The sequence below is a fragment of the Plectropomus leopardus genome, chromosome 18 (genome assembly GCF_026936395.1).
Source record: "Plectropomus leopardus strain MGB_pleo_1.0 chromosome 18, ASM2693639v1, whole genome shotgun sequence".
NCBI lineage: Eukaryota > Metazoa > Chordata > Actinopteri > Perciformes > Serranidae > Plectropomus > Plectropomus leopardus.
In genome coordinates this window covers 32799106-32817347 of record NC_142193.1, presented here as the reverse complement: position 1 = coordinate 32817347, position 18242 = coordinate 32799106, and the positions used below count along the sequence as shown (strand labels likewise).

Genomic DNA, 18242 nt, shown 5'->3' with positions numbered 1-18242 from the left:
CTTTTGTTTGTAAACAACAGCAGCAGCTCAGATTCTGTATAAAATCTAAAAAGTACAACAAAATAAAATCAGCCACAAATTACACATCTAAACAGTTGCTATATACCTTAAAATGTACCTAAAATGAACCTTTTGAAGTAGTAATTTGGTTTTTCACTGTGCTTGTTGTTGCTGTTTGAGGCCATAATGTCAACAAGTCCAAGTTGATTTTTTAAAAAATTATACTGGTATCATCAGAGTTGGAAATACTTTTTTCATCCCTGGGGGGAAGTCGCTTTGATGCCAGCAGAGAGAATTATTAATAAAATAAAATAAAAGCAGTCAAAATAGGGCAGCACTTTGATTATGGATTTTTTATTATTGTTGCCACAAAAAGAATTCATAAAATAATATATTAAGATATTATAATAAAAATATTGTAGTGCTATAACACACCCCTAGTATTGAAATGTTTGTGTGTGTGTGTGTGTGTGTGTGTGTGTGTGTGTGTGTGTGTGTGTGTGTGTGTGTGTGTGTGTGTGTGTGTGTGTGTGTGTACGTACGTACGTACGTACATGCAGGACACAGCAGGACAAGAGCGTTACCGCACCATCACCACAGCGTACTACAGAGGAGCCATGGGCTTCCTGCTCATGTATGACATCACTAACCAGGACTCCTTCAGCGCCGTTCAGGACTGGTGAGCCGCACACGTTTACGGTCTGTTAGATCGTCTCAGAAACTTCTGAAAAGTTGAATAAAGTTTGGATTAAAGTTAAGTGAAGGGACAGCTGATGAGCTTTTGATGTGGACAGCGCCACCATGTGGTAAAACGTGAGGTGCCAAATCAAGCCGCTATATTGTTTTTGAATAGATCCCTTTTGTCCATCGTCTGTCTGTCCATAAAGGACATTTCCATTTCTGTCAACACAAAGTTCTGTTGTCGTGCTAAAATATCTCATTTGGTTTATGAAATTCAACAGCATTTTAACCCCTAAGAGAATGTTTGGTGCATTTTACGCGCTTTTCATCCCTCGTCTTTTATGTTAGACTTAGTAGTGTGTTTATGTTCGTTTTTATTGGAAAAATGTTTACTGAGCCGTTAATGTCCCTGCTCTTTTTTTTGTCATTTATCTTTTGTTGTGTTCTTCTGTAAAATATTGCAGATATGATATTACATTACATAATATTACATCATATTATAGGTCCATTTGTGTCGAGGTCCGTTTGTGTCGAGGTCCGTTTGTGCTGAGGTGCGTTTGTGTCGAGGTCCGTTTGTGCTGAGGTGTGTTTGTGTCGAGGTGCGTTTGTGTCGAGGTGCATTTGTGTTGAGGTGCATTGACCTCTCCTGACACATTTGTTGTTTTTTCATTAATCTGGATTTAATGCAGTTTTTAATTGTGTGCAACTAAACTAAACTAAAATGAAATAAAATAATATTCACATTTTGTACAACAGGGCGATTCAAAGTGATTTACAGAACAGAATATAATAATTGTATTAAGGATACATATTTACAGTCAGAGTAAGAGTAATCTGATTACTTTTTTTACTGTGTTTAACGCTGTAGACTGTGAAACTTTGCATCTGTCCAACAGGGCGACGCAGATCAAGACTTATTCATGGGACAACGCTCAGGTGATCCTGGTTGGTAACAAATGTGACCTGGAGGACGACAGACTCGTCCCCACAGAGGACGGACAGAGACTGGCGGAGGAGCTCGGTAGAAACTCTTTGACTCGCATTGTTTGCTTTTTATTTTCTGTGAAACGTTTGCCTGCTGGCTTCTGCCGACAGATCTCACGTTCAAAATATCCACAAAACCATACTTATAACAATTTTACATTTTGAATTACGTTACAGAAAAAATATAGTAAAATTATAAAATAAAGCATTTTTATAAGCATATTTTCTCATCATTTCCGTGTTTGTTTTTCACTTTTTTTTTCTTTTTGCAAGAAATGTTTCACAAAGTGCAAGAAATTAGTAAAATGTGATGGGAAAATTAGTTTAAAGATTACCTTAAGTTGAAATTAGTTTACCTAAAAATTAGTTTAGAGAAAGGGGGAAAAACATCCAGTGAAGATAGTCTAGAAAACGATATCTATAATTATTATAAGATATTGTATCATATATATTGTTTTAAGATTTTTTGGGTCATTTTTTTTGTTTGTTTTTGTACTTTTGTTTTTCTTTTTTTTTATTTTTGGGTAATTTTTCTTATTCCTTTTTTTTGTATTTGTCCATATCAAAATAAAATAAAATCGTGTGTCTCCTCCTCAGGTTTCCAGTTCTTCGAGGCCAGCGCGAAGGACAACATCAATGTGAAGCAGGTGTTCGAGCGTCTCGTGGACGTCATCTGTGAGAAGATGAACGAGAGCATGGAGGGAGACGTCAACCTCGTGTCCAACCACAGGAACCAGGCCCTCAAAGACTCGCCCTCAGAGGGCCACGGGGGCTGCGCCTGCTGAAGCATCTGCCCCAGTACCAGCTCCCGAACACACACACACTCACACACTCTCTCTTTCTCTCTCACACACACACACACACACACACTGTGCCTCAGCCGTGGAAAAGTGCTGCACCTCCTCGTCTCTCTGAACTCCAGCTGGCAGAGATCCTCTTTCTCTCAGGCTTTTATTTTCACAGGCCCACTTCCTGTCTCGTGTGTGCTGAGCTGATCGTCCAGTAAAGTTCGCCGTGTGTGCTGTCCGTCCCCGACAGCAACCTCCTCGACCGCCGCTGCTGCTCCAGCAGTTTAAAGTTAACCCTTTGTGCAGATTGCTGAAAGCCACATAGTGTCTGCAGATGGCTTTACTTCTGGCGTTCATTGTTTTGTTTGAGCTTCATTCACGTTCTCTTTTGTACGGCTGATTTGAAACGACGTGTGTCAGAAAACGGCATTTTGAGCTTTGTAAGGCTTAAAGCAGTGATACTCAATCTGAGGCCCGTGGGCCAAATCTGGACCCTGACTGGGAATATTTTTTACCTTTAACATCCATAAGCTGCTAGAGTGCGTAAAACAGCGTCAAAATAGAGCTTGTTTATCAAAAAGTGCCAGTGGAGGATCTGCCACACCCCCCCACAGAAGTCCCAGCTGAGACCTTAATGTCCTAAAATCCTAAAAATTTCCTAAAATCCAAGAAATTTCTTATTAGCCCAGAAAAGCTTTAAAATTCTAGAAACACCCTAAAATGCTAGAATGTCTTAAAATCCTTGAAAATGCTTAGCCCCGTGCACACGGTGCGATTTTGGGCTCCTCAGACAAAAGGTAACCATTGTGGCAGAAACGTGGCGAAATCTTTGGTCGTGGCTCTAAAACGGTCCTACGTCGCTCGGTGAGGTTTGAGGACGGCCGTTGTCACGGTCGTGCTCCCGGCTTGTCAAAGGCGAGTGTTTCCGTGTTATTCATCATTTTAAGATTGAAATCACTCTAAAGGCTGAACGCTAAATCTGAAGCTGCAGCCGGTTTGTTACGACTTCGTGCTTCCATGTCGTGGACGGTCGTTTAGGGAATATCCTCAAATTTGGCACAAACGTTCACGTGGACTCTAATCTGAAGTGATTAATATTTGGCGGTCAAAGGTCACTGTGACTTCACAGAACATGTTTTGGGCTACAACTCAACAATTTTTATGCTAACAACAAAAATTTCACACAAATTTTAATCGGAAGAACTGATAAAGTGATGACATTTAATATAAAAAAGGTCAAAGGTCAGCTTCACGGTGACATCATAATGTTCATCATAAGTAAACTGTAACGCGTGCAGAGGTTTACGTCCTCAAAGCAGTAACTCCTTTCTGTGGTTAAGCCTTTGAAACTTGAGCAAACTGGTTTGAGTTCTTTCAAAAATATGGGCAGTGAGCAATAAAGCAAGAAATTAAACAAAAAAATGTTACAAGAAATATTAGCAAAAATAAATAAATAAATAGATAATAAGGAAAGTCAAAAAATACCTTAAGAAATTGTGAAAATCAAAATAAAATTATGAGTTAGTAAAAAGTTACAAAAAAATTACCCGAAAATTGGCAAAAAAAAGTAAAAGAAAACTGAAAAAAAAAAATAAAAAAGAGGAAAATTAATATAGAAAAGTGCGTGAAAAAAATTCTGTAACATAATTTTAAATATAAAATTAAAATGATATTTAAAAGCATATTAATAAATATACTTTTGTGGATTTTTTTCTCCTTTTTTGGATAGTATCTATTAATCTTCCCACAGCTAATTTCCTTGTCTTTTTCTCGTCACCTTTTACTTTTTTCTTTTTCTGGACCTTTCTTGCCAAGTAGCTCTTTGCCTTCATCTGAGGTTTTCAAAAGAAATCTGATCAATTTTCTCAGGTTTCAGAGCTTGAAGCTTGAAGAAAGCAGAAAAACGAAACTGATGTGGATCTAACTTCTAAAAGGTTAAAATTATTCTCGGGAGCTGATAATGCTGCGCTGTGTCCCTAAATGATTTCTCTGCCTTGAGGTCTCATCATCCAATAATCATGGAAAGCGTTAACGCAGATAAAGTTTTTTTAAAATAGCAGAATGTGTTGATGAGCCTCATCTTGATCTGAATCTTGGTGCCAGTCTCGTGTCGTCCTCGGAGGCCGATGAAGGCTTTCTCGTGCACTAATAGTGAAACAGCTGGAGGCGGATGATAACTGTGCTGTGCTCACAGCGTGTGCCCGTGTGGGGAAGTCTGTTTTAACACTGTTGACTCGTGTGCTTGTATGTGTACGTGTACGTGTACTTGTATGACCTGACCTCACGGCATGTCCTCGCTCAACCCCTTTGTGCCACTCTGTCGTTATCGCCTTCTCTCTCTCTCTCTGTTCATTGCCTTCTTCCCAAGTTTTTTTTTCAGAAATAAAGCAGATTTTCCCAGGTTTTAAAGGGTTACACTGCAGCATCGCAAAAGAGGCGTCTCGGCAAACATACTATGCGTAGTAGTATTTACAAAGTGCTGAATTATCATTAATTTCTTGTTACTGACATTATGACTGTACAGTGTGTGTGTGTGTGTGTGTGTGTGTGTGTGTGTGTGTGTGTGTGTGCGTGCGTGCGTGCGTGCCTGTGCATGTTCATGCGTGTGCTCTGAAAGAGAAGAGCACTGATCTCTGAGCAGGAAGCGTGTCGGCCTCAGATGTGCTGTTGCCACAGTCATGGCGTTAGTTAAAGGGTCATTTTAGGGCTTCACTGTAACATCTGGTCTTCTTATGAAGTGATGCAAAGAGGTTTTATCTTCATTATGTTGTTACCGCTGTCAGATAAACTGTACATTTAACTGCTTTGATACTCCTTTATATCATTTTTTGACATTTCAGTACAGAATTTTCCTGCTGAAAACTGTCCTGATTCACAAAATTAATATCCAAATTCTTTAGATTGCAGCATGAATCAGAACTGGAAAAAATATACATTACAAACTGTTTATCGCTTTGAAACCTGAGCAAATTTGTCTGATTTCTTTCAAAAACAACTTCACAAGAAATTCCACAAATTGCAAGAAATGTGTGAAAGGTGATGAAGAAAATGACCTTAAAATTAGTTTTGTGGTTGTTTGTCTTTAGCAGGGAAAACCTAACAAAAAACATTGAGAAAATGTCCAGAAAACTGTTTTCATAATTATCATATTTTATAATTATGTTATAGAAAAAAAAAAACGTTTTCTTCCATTTTCAGCACTTTTTTTAGATCTTCTTTTGTGCTTAAGGGTTAATCCTTTGAGCAAATTACTTTCAAAAAGATGGAAGGAATGCAATGAGCAACTTAATATTAAAGAAGGACCCCAAAATTTGCAAGAAATTAATAAAAAAAAGTTTTGTTTTTTTTTTTAAATCACCTGAAATTTAAAAAAAAAAAGGAAAGTAAAAGTGACCTGAGAGTAACAGTTATAAGATGCAAATATAGAAACAGTCACAATATATATATATATTTATTTTTTTCCTTTTGGGCAATTTTAAATATATAATTGTACATATATATTTCTTGATATTTCCCCCAAGGTATTTGATAAGTTTATAATGATTCTCTGTCTTTATAAAGCTAATTTCAAGGTCATTTTTTTCCATTTTTGCTGAATATTTTTTTTTTTTTTAAATTTAATTTTCAGGATATTTCTTGTCAAGTTGCTCATGACCTTATTTCCCATGTTTTTGAAATTAGTCAAACCAATGTCGATCCAGGCTTCAAAGGGTTAATTGTCATTTACACTGCTGTTGGACCGTGCCCGTCCACGTGCCGACCACTGACCGTCAGTTACCATCAACCATAACCTCTGCACCACGATAGCTGCCTCACGTTGCCATGGCAAAGCCCGCCGTTGCTCGGCACAGCTCGAGCGTTGGGTCACTCTGTTATTGTGGTCGCTTATCTCTCCTGCCTGTGTGCGCTGCTGAAACGCGATAGAGTTTTACAGATACCAGCTGATATTATCATCGTTGGCACAGTTCAGCCCCGAAATAGAAGAATGGACATTTCCCTCTCAGCTGTTGTGCTGTTTTGTGGTGTGAGGTGCAGAGATGTCTGCCTCCTCTCCAACAGAAAGGAACGAGATGGTTTGTGGTGCTCAAAGTGCCAAAAGAAAATACATTTTAATACATTTGAAAAACTCTACAGCAGTGTCTCTTTCCAGAAAGTATGACCCATTTACTCAAAATAATCCACACATTTTGTTGCGAGTAGTTTGATGTAGGAACTATTTTCTTTCTACCGAACTTCACCCAGCAGCTGCGCGGCCTTGCAGAGGGAAGCGTCTCTTTGAAGACGCTGTTGTAAATATAAACTGTGCCTGCAGAGATCTGTCTCACCTACGTCCCTGCTAATGTTTTCTATGAAAGATCACAACATACGCTGTAACCTCAGTGCCGCTGCTTTCTCAGAAAAACCGCTGTATATGTGAACACGCTCACATCTGGCTTTTGAATGCGACATTGGAGGCGAGATGCAATGATGCGCCGTCACGTTGAGCTTTAACGTTAGTCGGCTGAGAGGTGCTACGTGACCGAGCAGTAGATGCACTCTTCCTTCTGCGTGGTGATACGGTTGGCGGATGCAGTTCAGTAGAAAGAAAGTAGTTCTTGAATGAAACTGCTCACAACAGGGTCTGTGGATCATCTTGAGCCATGCGTCATCGAGCTCCATTTTACTGACTATATATCGAAGAGAGGGCAGACATTTTTACGGACGATATCTCCAACACTTAGCAGCTCACACCAAAACTATCTCCATTACAGGTACGAGAGAAAAAAAAGTTTTGGGGGTGAACTGTCCCTTTAAGCTAAGATGCAGGGCTTCAACATGAGGAGGCTGAGTGCAGCACTCATGACACTACATTTGAATTCGAACGTTGCTTTGCAGAGTATTTGGATCTGTGATAAAAAGGAGCTTCGTGGTTGCTGCTTGAAAAATGATTGTGCTGAATCGTCCACTGAATTTTTAACCACTTTCTTCGGCGTCTGCCATATTGAAAAACTACTGATGCTTTGGCGAAAATAACTCTGTAGCGTCCAGAGCTGTAAGTCTGGGGTGTGTTCCCTCTTTCTGTCCTATGTTGTTTTGTTTTTGTTGCATTCCTGATTGGTGGCTTTAAAAAAGAGGGGACATCAGTTCCCTTTATTTAGGTGCTGAATGTGTTGGATGGAAGCATTTTGGGGGGAAATGCATCTGATTAACAAGAATAAATTGAGTATGTTGATCTATGAATATAAAGAATATATTTATTACAGTTATGTTCATATCTTCATTGCCTGTAGCTCCTTTCTCAGATCAGTTCCAGAGCGAACAACGTGTTTTTGTGGCATCTAAAATGTGATTTATGACCTCCTAACCCCAAAACATCAGGTCGAGGCTGTTTCCACGTTTTATCTGAAGAACCAGAGAAACCACACTCTGCCATTGTCCGCCGCAACAATACAGATTTCCTCATCCGCTACTTCCTGCCACCTAAAGTCACCACCGACCGTCCCCGTGCACGGCCTCTGTGCTTTCAAACTCAATTTAAATTTCACCAAATTTAACCATTGAAGTCCAAATGTGTCATCATCTCAATCTGAATGTCATCACGTGAGTGAAATGCAGCCTCTCTATTACATCAGAACCAATGGCGTCGTTACGCCTGGGGACTGTTCTCTATTTATCTGGGGGGGCTGGTGGTTTGTTCTGGCTCTGCAAAGCTACAGATATTTTTCCTTCAGCCTCCTTGAGTGAAAAAAAAATGTTTTTACACTCTCTGGCCATGATAAATGGTGTGATTTTGAATAATTTTATTTTTGCGGGCCCATGGGTTTGGAAGGCAGGCTTTCTTTAAAAATCATCAGACAGTTTTAAAGGAGAAAATCTGCAACATTTTGCAAGAAAAAAATCTTGTTAATGTAAGTTTGGGTCAGAGACCTTCTTTAAGGCATCAACAGGCAGCAAATCACATGAATCAGGTCAATCATTTGAATCTGTGTTCTATTCATCAGGGAAATGTAGTTTTCAGTGTAGTGGGCTACAAAATAAAGACAGTGTAGACATAAGAAAAGAAAGAAATTGCTAAAAGTTTTGAAATCTTTTAAAATTAAAAGAAAAAGAAATTTAAAAAATGTCAAGAAAACAAAAAATCACCTAATGTTTCTAAAAAAAGAAAACTACCAAAAAATGTAAAGAAATAATCTGTAAAAATAAATACAAGTAAATTTAAAGGGGAAAATTCCAGAAAATGTAAAAGACCAGACTTTTGTTTGTTTGTTTGTTTTTTAACACAGTTTCCCCCCCCCGTGTCCTCAAATCCTAGGAACGCCCCTGATCTGGGGTCAGGCCATCTTGTCCCCTTTCACATGACACGCTAGTTTTGCATTTAAACTGCCAGGGATGGGCCGCTACGCCCCCCTGGACCACTTATCATGGCTGAAGAAACCGGAGCGTCTGCAGCGCTGATAATGTGGGTCAAACGCGGAAAACACGAGGCTGCAGAAAGAAGATAACAAACCGTTTAGGTACGCTTCTTTAGGTGTGTGAGCACCCTGTGGTTTCCGTTACTTAGCCACGTGCACGGAGTAATTTACCGTTTAACCCTTTAAAACACAAGGGTTAAACGGTAATTAATTTAATTAAACACAATTAGCAAGAAATAGTAAAAGCAAAAGTAAATTATCTGACAATTAGTTTAAAAACGAAAATAAACGTTAAAAAATAAAAACAAACAAGAAAACTTGTTTGTGTGGCACAGTAATATAATATATTTATAAAATATGACTTTATTCCTTATCTATCTATTCATCCATCCATGTTTGCGCGCTTTTACGCACGCCACAGTCCCACCTCCCCTCTCTCAAAAACAACTCGTAAACATCAATGAGCGCGTGCTTCCCGCCCATCTTTCAGCGAGTAAAAGTTTCGTAAGAGTCCTCTCACCCCACCTCTCCTCCACTGACTTCTGAAGAACGTAAACAGCCCGGCTCCACGCGCCTTATCGCTCACAAGCAGGCGCGCGACCATGGTATCTGAACCAAAAAAAACAAAAAAAACAAGCCTCCCCCTCTCAGAGCTGCGGCACGCGCGTTAGCGGCAGGTTGTTTTCCAGTTATGCACGCGGGGAGCAGAAGGCCAAAGTCTTTCTGTTCACAGCGGAGACAGAAGGATGAGATGCGATCACCTGAGCAGGTTGTTGGCGCTTTGCGTGATGTTCTGCGCCATGCGTAAAGCTTCCATCGTCCAGGGCGCGCGGGATTTCGAGAAAAAAGGTGAGACATTGTCATTGTTTTTTATTCGTATTGTTACCTGTGGTGACTATTTGGATACACCTCATTTGTTCTGTGGGTACAGGTGATTATCTCATGTCATGCTGAACACATGGCTCTTAACTTTTTGCATTTTATTTTGTTGTTTATGCAATGCTATTTTTTTGTGTGTAAAGATTTTGTCATGCTTTGTATGCTCTCATTGATTTGACTGACTTTCTCCTCTTTATGACTTTTTTATTTGATCATTTTTGTGTTTTTATTTAATCTCTTTGTGAAACACTTTGGTCAACATTTGCTGGTTTTACATGTGCTTTATAAAGAAGTATGGACTGAACTGATTATATTCTATGCTATAACAAGCAAAATAAAAAACTAACTTGACCTCCCCAGTGTCGATACTGCTGAAAGAGGAGCGAGAAAACCCAAAGTGCTTTGCTGAGGGCAGGAGGGACCTCACATGCTTCTGGGAGGAAGATGAGGAGAGGGCCGGCTCTGTGGATCAGTACTCCCTCACATATACTTACCAGTGAGTACGTCTTTGTATATCTGCAGAACAATGTGGTGTCCAGTACTGTCAGCATACTGTTGTTGGACGCTGGTGTCCTCATTTCTCATCTCATCTCTTTTCCACGGCCACTAATAGGTTACAAATTTAATTTTATTTCGGTCCACTTTTAATTGTTTTGCTCATGTTAACACAAAAACCATCAGATTTAGTTAAAAAAAACCCTGATACATATTCCACGACCGAAAAGGAGCAGGGAGAAGAAAAAATAACATATATGAACATCAGAAAGAGACGGTCTGTCAATTAACCCTTTAAGACTTAATTGGCTTGATTTCCTTCAAAAACATAGGAAAAAGGAAATTCACAAGAAAGGGATGAAATATTCACAAGAAATTGGTTTAAAAAAGGATGAAAATTACCTGAAAATAATAAGAAAAAAGAAAAGTAGAAAAACAAACAAGAAAGAAAGTTAAAAATATTAATTTTTCAAACAAACAAAAAAATGTTTTACATATATAATTATAAGAATTTTGAATGTTTTTCTGGACAATTATCCCTAGTTGTTGTTTTTCCTCTTTATTTATTTTTATTTATTTATTTGTCAACTTTTTTCTTTTTTCTTTTTCTGAAATTTGCACGACATTTCTTGCCAAGTTGCTGTTTGCCTTTCCCATTATTACAGAAAGAGAACTTTTATTTCTGTGTTTCTGCTAATATTCTTTGAATCGTACTTACTCTCATCTGTTTGGGTTGTTGTTATTTTTGTTTCGTAATTGACTTCTCTTTAAGTTCATTCTACTCTCATTCTTGTCTGGTTTGACATTATTGTTTGGCTGTTTTATTCTTCTTCTTCTTATTGTCTCTGAATATTGTCTCTCACGTCCTCTGCAGGAATGAGAACAGCAGCAGGTGCCCGCTGAGGGTCGTCCCAGCTGCAGGTGGGAAGCGGCTGTTCGTCTGCCACCTGAACCAAACCCAGATGTTCGTCCAGATGGACATACAGGTTCATCGGGAGGGAACACTGATCCATGAGCGCAGCCTTCTCATCGAGCTCGTCTGTAAGTGACTCTCCTGCCGCAGCCTTCACTAAACAATACAGAGAGACTTTTAAAGCTCTGTGTGGGAATGATGGATTACATTAATTTCACTGCCTCTAAAAATCCTGTTTTGAAGCTTTTAAAAGCTTTTATCTCATGCTGCGTGTTTAGAATAAGTCTCATAGCTGTAGTTCTCCCTTAGCTCTACACCGTGTTTTAATCTCTTTCACGTTTGGTTTTTGCTGCCACTGTAGACCAAGTCAAGCAGACGCACTGCAATACGTTTCATATCAGAAATGTATAATTTGAAAAGCGTCTTGCAGAGAGCAGATCAAGTTTTTCTGCTCATCTGCACATAATCTGAAATTTAGGATATAATTCTGAAGCTGAGAGTTTTTAAGGACTTAATCACAGCCACAGATCTTTGATGCCTTTAATTTATGTCTGGGCTTTTGAGAGTATTATTGGTATCTGTAGGCTCAAATAAAAGTAGGAAATAACAACAAAAACAATAAAACAAACATGAAAACATTTAACTAAAAAGCCCAAATCCCTGTTTTCAGTAGAAGCACAGTCAACCACAAATGTAATACAGATCTGCAGCTTTTAATGTAATAATCCCACAAACGTAATAGCAGCTGTCTACTACAAACATAACACGACATTTCCCACAAACGTATTAGCTATCAGGGATTTCTGTGAATGGACAAGGACTGACGAAGCTGCTGCACACAGTCGATACTGCACAGAACATTTCTGTAAGTCAGGTTTAATAATTCTGATATGTTTTGACCCGCTCTGCCCAAACCTGTGATATTTTCTCAGGAGCTGACTCGAAGCCATTGGCAGGAGCATGAGTAAAGAAGCCAACAACACTGACCATAAAAATCCATTTTTATTTTACATTCGTGGGAAGTTATTACAGTTATTACAGAAGATTTTCACGTTTACACAAACAAATGTAACAGTTTTACATTTGCGGGAAATTTTCTATAATAATAATGTGTTTGTAGTCGGCAACTGCTGTTACTTTGTGGGAAATGTAATAAGTTTGTGGGATTATTACGCTAAAAGCTGCAGATTTGTGTTACGTTTGAGGTTTATTACGTTTGGGGAATGCTATTACATTTGCGGGTTTTACAAACGTTCTGAACAAAACCGTGTTGCAACCAGACTGAAGAGAACTGCGGCTCCTTGCAGTCAAGATGGTGAAAAAACATGGCGATTTATCCTGGATCATAACATATCGAGTATGGAATTAACCTGCAGATGCTCCCGTTCAAAATAAAACCAAACTTTTCTATGTATATCAATTTTTGAGCCACAACAAAGGCCAAAATGTGTCCTGCAACAGACTGTCAGATTTCTTTTGAGCCGAGAAACTTCCGCAGTTAAGAGGAGTGACGAGTCAGCAGACGGTGACGGTAAAGTAGTCAATAAAACAGTGATTTGAGCATTCAATCATTGTTTATTGTTTTATTTTAAGGATCCCGTCAGCTGGAGACAAGCTCGTCTTCCTGGGGTCCAAAACATTACATTACAACAGAAACACGCACGACCAAAATCAATAGTAATGATAGTTATCAATAAAATAAATAAGCAAACAAATAAAAAGAACAAAAGAACCTCGGTTGTGAAAAACCCCTAACGAGCGGCCTTCTGTCCGTCCGCAGTACTTCTGGATCCTCCGGCGAACGTGACGGTGAGCAGCGCGGCTCAGCAAGGCCGGCTGACCGTCAGCTGGGTGCCTCCTCCTCTCAGGTACATGGATGACAGCATGATGTACGAGGTCAGCTACGCTGCGGCGGACAGCCACGCGGGGCAGGTAGGACGCTTCCTTCCATATGTCGGAGGCTGAGTGAGGCTTTCTGTGATCGTCACATCTGTTGATGACTCGAGGGCCGTGTTGCAGGTGGAGGTGGCGCGAGCCAGCTCAGAGATGATCCTGACGGGCCTGAGGCCGGGCACCAAGTACAAGGTGCGAGTCCGTGTGAAGCTGGACGGCATCAGCTACAACGGCTACTGGAGCGCCTGGAGCGAGCCCGTGTTCATGACAACACGTCCTGCAGGTGAGATCACATGTCACATGATCGCAGCAGCATGAGCGTCTCCTGAAGCAGCGGTGCTCCACTCTGCCCAGGGGCCAGGGGCCAGGGCCCAGGAGCCAGGGCCCAGGGCCCAGGGCCCAGGGGCCAGGGGCCAGGGGCCAGGGGCCAGGGGCCAGGGGCCAGGGGCCAGGGGCCAGGGGCGAGTCGCAGCAGCCCATACATGTGCCGACCATTTTTCAGATGTTTCTAGGATTTGAGCACTGCTGGGATTATAGATTGTTTTTTAGGGTTTTAGGACATTTCTCGGGTTTTAGGACCTCTGCAGGGGCACCTTATAAGTACTAAAAGAACAAAAACAATTCCCAGTGTGAATCACTTTATTTTTTAATATGATTGAGAAAATGGTTTGTGGGCCCACGTGGCCCCCTATCAGGGGCCAGATCTGGGTATCACTGTCCTAAAGGGACTATAAAGTCCCAGGTTTTTACTGCACATGCAAAGATGAAAAATGCCATGTTTTCATTGATTTTACTAAGCTTGTCTCAGTGCAGAGGATGTTTTTGATCGTTCTGTGCTTCCTCCAGAGCTCGACCTCCTCATCATGTCCCTGACCCTCATCATGTCTTTCATCCTCATCGTGCTGTCTCTCACCGTGCTCCTGTCCCATCGAAGGTCAGATAAACAGCAACACATCGTTTATGTACCTCCGTCAGAATCTTGCGTGCAGATTAATGGACAAAGACAAACGTAGAGTCATATTTTCACCGTCTGTGCACTTTCCAGGTTTGTTGTAAAGAAGATTTGGCCGACTATTCCAACTCCTGACAGCAAGTTTCAAGGCCTTTTCACTGATTATGGCGGGGACTTTCAGGTAGGAACAGGACACGTTTGAGTCATGCCAGCGGCTCTGTAACACGGCTGCTTTGTGCGTCAGCATGCTCACGATGAAAGCATCAGGTTTAATGCTGTTTGTCTTTGAGTCTGTTTACGCCTGGTATCAACTTGGGTTTCGTTAATCCGAACACATCACCATCCCGTGTCTTCCGTGTGTCTCCAGCTGACCTCTTGTGTTCAGATTTAGTGTCACTTAAGCTAAAGGGTCAAAGGGTCAAAGGGCCCCTTTAATTACAGCCTAACTCTCACTAGCTGCCTGCTCCACATATCCCCAAACACAGTATTATATCTCACTTATGAGCGTCCCACAAATGATGTTTCAAACTCAACAGAAGTGCACATGCTTAACGTAAAGTTAATCCTGAGGGCTCGCTTTAATATTACGCACACGTATCGCTTTGCGCACAAAATGCACAATATTATTCATCAATGTTATTTTCTACTTTCATTGAGTTATTTTTTTAATCAACATCACTCCTAATCATGAATATCAAATATTCATAAATAAATCATATTCATTAAATACCAGGATTTTGTCTTGATGTCTTTGTTTTAGATGAGAAAAAAAAGAAAATGAATTATTTTTTATATACTACATGCAGGATAGATGTTTTTGAAACGATCACAGCCTGGGATATGTCAGTGATTAGCAGAAACGTTGTGACAGTGCACCTTAAATAACTGATGGAAAATATTGAACTTTTTCACAATATTCTAATTTTTTGAGATGCGTCTGTACGTGCTGGAGAGCAGTCGGTTTTTACAACCAAAATTTCAGATCAACGTCTGTTTTTTTTTTCCAGAAAAATTTTAACTGACTGACACTCCCACGTGATACGTAAGAAAGTGCCCGATTCATTTCAGCTAACAGGGTACCGTTTGGAGCAGTGAATATACATATTCATCATAGATCGACGCTTCGGTGTCTAAGAAGTCTGATTTGTGAAATTCAGGTTTATTTTCGGATTGACGCTTCTTTGTCATGTTTTCTGACAGGAGTGGTTAGGGCAGACCAGCGGAGGCGTATGGTTGACTCCGGCTTTCTTCTACTCGGAGGAATGCCCGTCCCCTCTGGAGGTCCTGTCCGAGCTCAGCCCGTGCCCCTCACTTCCTTTACCACCTCTTCCACCGAAAACCTCTCGAGCTTTGCCCTCGGGCAGAAAGGAAGACGTGAAGACGGGGTTGGACGAGGGAGAGCGACGGGGTGATTCAGCTCTGACAGACGGATGGACGGCCACGCCACATGACCACTGGCTGATGGACCGCTTACGGGCGCTCCACCAGAACCCCGTCCCCTGCTCCCGGTCGTCTCTGCTGGAGTCTCAGGACGCCTACGTCACCCTCAGTGGCAACAACCGCAGCGAAGACACCTGGACACCTGGACACCTGGACGACGTTCTCGAGGAGACCGTACCCCTCGAGGTGCTTTTTGCTTCCAGAAAGACGCTGTTGTGTGAATCTCATTCTGACCTGGGGTCCGTGCAGCAGAGCTCCGGCTCGGGTCGCCTGTCGTCACAGTCCAGCTTTGAGTACCCAAACCACGCCTGGATGCCCAAGGGCCCCGGGTACACCTACATGGCGGTGGCAGACTCTGGGGTCTCTATGGATTACAGCCCCATGAGCAGAGCGGATGACATCGGGAAAGTGGTTATCTACGCCAATGACTACAAGAACGAGATCCCCGCTCACAGAAGACCCTTCCTGTCGAGGCAGCACCCCGTCCATGACGACAGCTGAGAGGACGCGGAGCTGGACACGTGGACTGAGCCTTGAATCAGACTCCTTGAGAGGGTTTTTGGATCCTCACCCCAAAGCTACATAACTTCTTATCAACTGTTAAGAAAGGTGTACCACGGATTCTGGAGCCGACCGACACCACAGCGTAAGGTAACGGACTCAGGAGGAAGAGTTTTCCAAACGGCAGCTGGTTTAAAGCAGAGACCGATGTTCTCTGCAACTGTCTGCACGCTGGTCTGTAAGGATCCCACCCTGCAGATCAGAGCAGGAGTTCAAGGTGAGCTCATGAACTCCCTGGAAAGTGCTTTATTCATATTTGGGCTACTTCTTAATCTAAACGACCGACAGGCTATTAGGTCAAAATACTTTCTGAAACAGTAGACTGAACTAGGGGTCGACCGATATTGGTTTTTCAGGGCTGATACCAGCACCGACTATTAGTACTTAATGAGACCGATAACTGATATACATTTACAGTAACGATGAAAATATTTCTGTCAAAATTTAGACTGTGGAATAAAACAAACTCCAACGCAAAACTTTGTTTAAATGCATTTAATGAATGTTTAATCAAAACTGAAACTTTCAACATCAAATACAGCAAGTTCCCTGCAACTTTTTTATAATGTTAAGTGAAAATTTAAATTAAAATGAATAAATTAAAAATAGCCCCCTGAGGTTTTGCGAGGTTCCTCCCATGCTGACACTTTCTTTGCAGATTTATTAGTCATTTTTTAAATATATTTACAAAAACAAAAACAAACTACATTTATCCTTGATCCTGCTGCATATTTGTTTTCATTAATAAATTTTATCATTAATCATTCAAATACAACATCAATACAGATCATCCACAAAATGCCAAGTATTGGCTCCAATAATGGGCCTGGACGATTATCTGTCGATCCCTAGACTGAACAGTGTAGACCGATGCTCAAACTCTTAAAGCTTTCCCATTTCAAACAATAATCCCTTGAACCAACCCAGTCGCCAGAAAAAAATGTTGGCGTTGTATGTTTGTGCAAACCAGAGATATTTTACATATGCTGATACCTTTAAAGTTCATCCGTCAGCATCGCTGTGGTAACGCTGGTTATGTTGGAGCACAAAGATCTCGTGGTTATGGTTACCTGGATTGATATCAGTTTTCTTGTGCTTTGTGTAGATGCGTTTCACATGTTACTTAACCCTTTGAAACCTGACAGAGTTGGTTTGATTTCTTTCTAAAACATAGGGAATAAAGGCAATGACCAACTACACATGATTTGTCCCAAAAACTGCAAGAAAATTAGTTGAATGTGACAAGAAAATTGCCTAAAAAAAGTTTTAAAAGAGGGGTGGATCATTAGAAAATTATTCAAAAACATAGGGAAATAGTTTTTGGGACATTATATTTATAATTCTAACAGTTTTGGATTTAAAATTATGTTACAGAAAGAAATACAGCACTTTTCTATCTTTTTTTTGCTAATTTTTAGGCCATTTCTTGTTAAGTTGCTCATTGCCTTCTCGCCACATTTTTGAAAGAAATCAAACCACTTTAATCATGTTTTAAAAGATTAAAATACTTACATTTGGCAGCACAATAGCAGCTGGAAAAGCGTCCAGGGGTCACCAAATAACTCCTATGTTTGAATCTGTGGTCTGCAGAAACGTGCAACCTTTTCTTTTGGTGACGGGGCTGCAAACTGCAAACTTGACTCAACGTTTGTTGAGTGCAAAGCCGTTTTAGGAAATTCAAGTATGTTTTTAAATGAAACTATATATTTATGATCAGATTTTAGAAATTTAAGTCTTCAAAAAGAACCAACACTTGAACCCTACAGCTGTTATGTTAATGTCATTTCCGAACTGGAAGAAACTCACTGTATCTGTAAATAATCATATAATGATGATGACTTTTGTATTTTATCATCCAGGAACAAACAAAGTATAATTAGTACGACTGTAGGCAAAATTCATCCTCGTGTAACTGTAGCCGTTAGTAGGTCTTCATTATCACGTTTTTAGTCACTGCTGCCATCTACAGGGCAGAACATGTACAGTTTGTCTTAACATGGATGTTTCTATTCAAAACATTTCATTCACTGCTTTTTTTTTTTTTTTTAAAAAAAAGGTTTTCATGATTGTTTGCTTTTATAGCTTAGAAGAATTTATTATAATAGTAGCTAAAGATATATAAAAGCATTTCTTTACATTGCTGAATATTTTTTGAAGATTAAAGTTATAGGGTAACAGACAAATAAAGAAAACAAAGCTCAAAACCCACAACCAAAAGTCGATTTCTTATCAATCAATGCATGTTTTTCACAACAGCAATTAAT

At 40.3% G+C, this 18242-nt stretch overlaps 3 protein-coding genes across 3 annotated transcripts in view; 2 read left to right on the top strand and 1 right to left on the bottom strand.

Moving 5' to 3' along the window:
* Nucleotides 1-7682, top strand: part of rab3db (RAB3D, member RAS oncogene family, b) — a 29605-nt gene extending 21923 nt beyond the window's left edge. The window contains exons 3-5 of the mRNA XM_042504715.2: nt 561-679; nt 1578-1702; nt 2263-7682. Of these exons, the coding sequence (XP_042360649.1) occupies nt 561-679; nt 1578-1702; nt 2263-2450 (432 nt within the window). The 3' untranslated portion in view covers nt 2451-7682. The remainder of the gene's footprint in view (nt 1-560; nt 680-1577; nt 1703-2262) is intronic.
* LOC121957144 (phosphoribosyl pyrophosphate synthase-associated protein 2) overlaps nt 1-18242 on the bottom strand; it is a 188561-nt gene that overhangs the window by 44726 nt on the left and 125593 nt on the right. The window lies entirely within an intron of this gene.
* epor (erythropoietin receptor) lies at nt 7826-18020 on the top strand. The gene is made up of 8 exons (XM_042505065.2): nt 7826-9694; nt 10085-10220; nt 11094-11260; nt 12913-13064; nt 13152-13308; nt 13872-13959; nt 14071-14158; nt 15178-18020. Exons 1-8 carry the CDS (start codon nt 9592-9594, stop codon nt 15916-15918), a joined length of 1632 nt encoding a protein of 543 aa, XP_042360999.1. The 5' UTR covers nt 7826-9591; the 3' UTR covers nt 15919-18020.

What these genes read in the sequence shown, in the direction of transcription:
- epor (XM_042505065.2), top strand. Translation starts at nt 9,592, where the DNA reads ATGAGATGCGATCACCTGAGCAGGTTGTTGGCGCTTTGCGTGATGTTC. An exon ending in TCCCTCACATATACTTACCA is followed by an intron (nt 10,221 to 11,093) that starts GTGAGTACGTCT and finishes CGTCCTCTGCAG; the next exon opens with GAATGAGAACAGCAGCAGGT. An exon ending in ATTATGGCGGGGACTTTCAG is followed by an intron (nt 14,159 to 15,177) that starts GTAGGAACAGGA and finishes GTTTTCTGACAG; the next exon opens with GAGTGGTTAGGGCAGACCAG.